Source organism: Lottia gigantea (genome assembly GCF_000327385.1).
Source record: "Lottia gigantea unplaced genomic scaffold LOTGIsca_70, whole genome shotgun sequence".
NCBI classification, from domain to species: Eukaryota; Metazoa; Mollusca; class Gastropoda; family Lottiidae; genus Lottia; species Lottia gigantea.
Genome location: NW_008710371.1, coordinates 651,781 through 652,894, shown reverse-complemented (window position 1 = coordinate 652,894; position 1,114 = coordinate 651,781). Strand labels below are relative to the sequence as shown.

The window sequence follows — 1,114 nt, the reverse complement described above, 5'->3', positions numbered from 1 at the left end:
TTGGTTTCAAAATGGCCGACAATTTTGCATTTTTGTGAAAATGATAACAAAACTTTAATAATCTGAACAAATATTACCGTGTAACCTTAATTTTTAGACCTGAGGCCAAGATGTCGATGAAAGCTAGAACTAGAGGACATTTAAAAAGTGCCTGGACGCCAATGAGTGATGGCGCAACAAACAACAAGGTGCGTGGACCAGTCTCGACATGTTTTGTTTTGAATTTCGTAATGGCATTATTATTATGGCAATGCAACTCTTCAGGTTTCTAGCCTAGGCATTTTTTGTAGGCATTGCCAGTTTTGATAAGTCATATTGATACTTGACGTCTGCTCAAAATTTTAATGATCAAATTTAGTTTGAACCAGTCAATAAACCGAGGCCCCGTGTGCATAATTTAAAATCCCTCGACAGTTGGAAATAAAAAAAAGAGAAGGCTAATGCTGGTGCCTTTTCAAAATTTCCCTCACTGCACACTGCATGGCGTTGCCGAACTTCATTAGGCCAATTAGGTGCAGAAGAGTAGGAAAAACACCATTCATTCTATTTGTCTGTGCACAGGATGGTGGGATGTTTTATATTGTTATGAACGCAAGGTCTACTAAAATAAAGACTACATTTTCCTTTTTTCAGTTATATGAAGAAAGAAGTGGTTTAGTGAATAAATGGGTAGGTATTTTGTCAATCCAAGTCAGTGCTTCTCAACTAGGGTGAATTTGAAAGCCTGTGGGGTGAAGGAAAAGAATTAAAGTTCATTTCAACCAATCACAACACATGTGTCTAAATATTGACTATGAATTGTGGGATTGCGAAACCCAATCATGGTATGACCAATGAAATTACGAGACTGTCGATTCTCAATTGTAAAAGTGATTTTGATTGGTGGGAGAGTGGGCGTGATTGTCTGCTATAAATATCTTGAAACGTTACCAGTACACAACTTTGATATGAATGTCGTTAGATTACGATGGAGACCGACAAAAAAGAAACAAAATTTTAATCTAATTTTAATCAGATCGTGGCCATGTAGATCTTCACGGGTTTGTTGACATTTTTTCGATAATTCTATCAGCAATGCGTGATTTTGTCACCTGCTATTTTTTATTTCAGTTGA

At 36.6% G+C, this 1,114-nt stretch overlaps 1 protein-coding gene across 1 annotated transcript in view; it reads left to right on the top strand.

Moving 5' to 3' along the window:
* The window catches only part of LOTGIDRAFT_235809 (hypothetical protein), a gene marked incomplete at its 3' end in the record, with an annotated part of 3,972 nt that continues 2,858 nt past the window's right edge, over positions 1-1,114 (top strand). The window contains exons 1-2 of the mRNA XM_009065759.1: positions 1-188; positions 634-669. Coding sequence (XP_009064007.1) covers positions 111-188; positions 634-669 — 114 coding nt within the window. The 5' untranslated portion in view covers positions 1-110. The remainder of the gene's footprint in view (positions 189-633; positions 670-1,114) is intronic.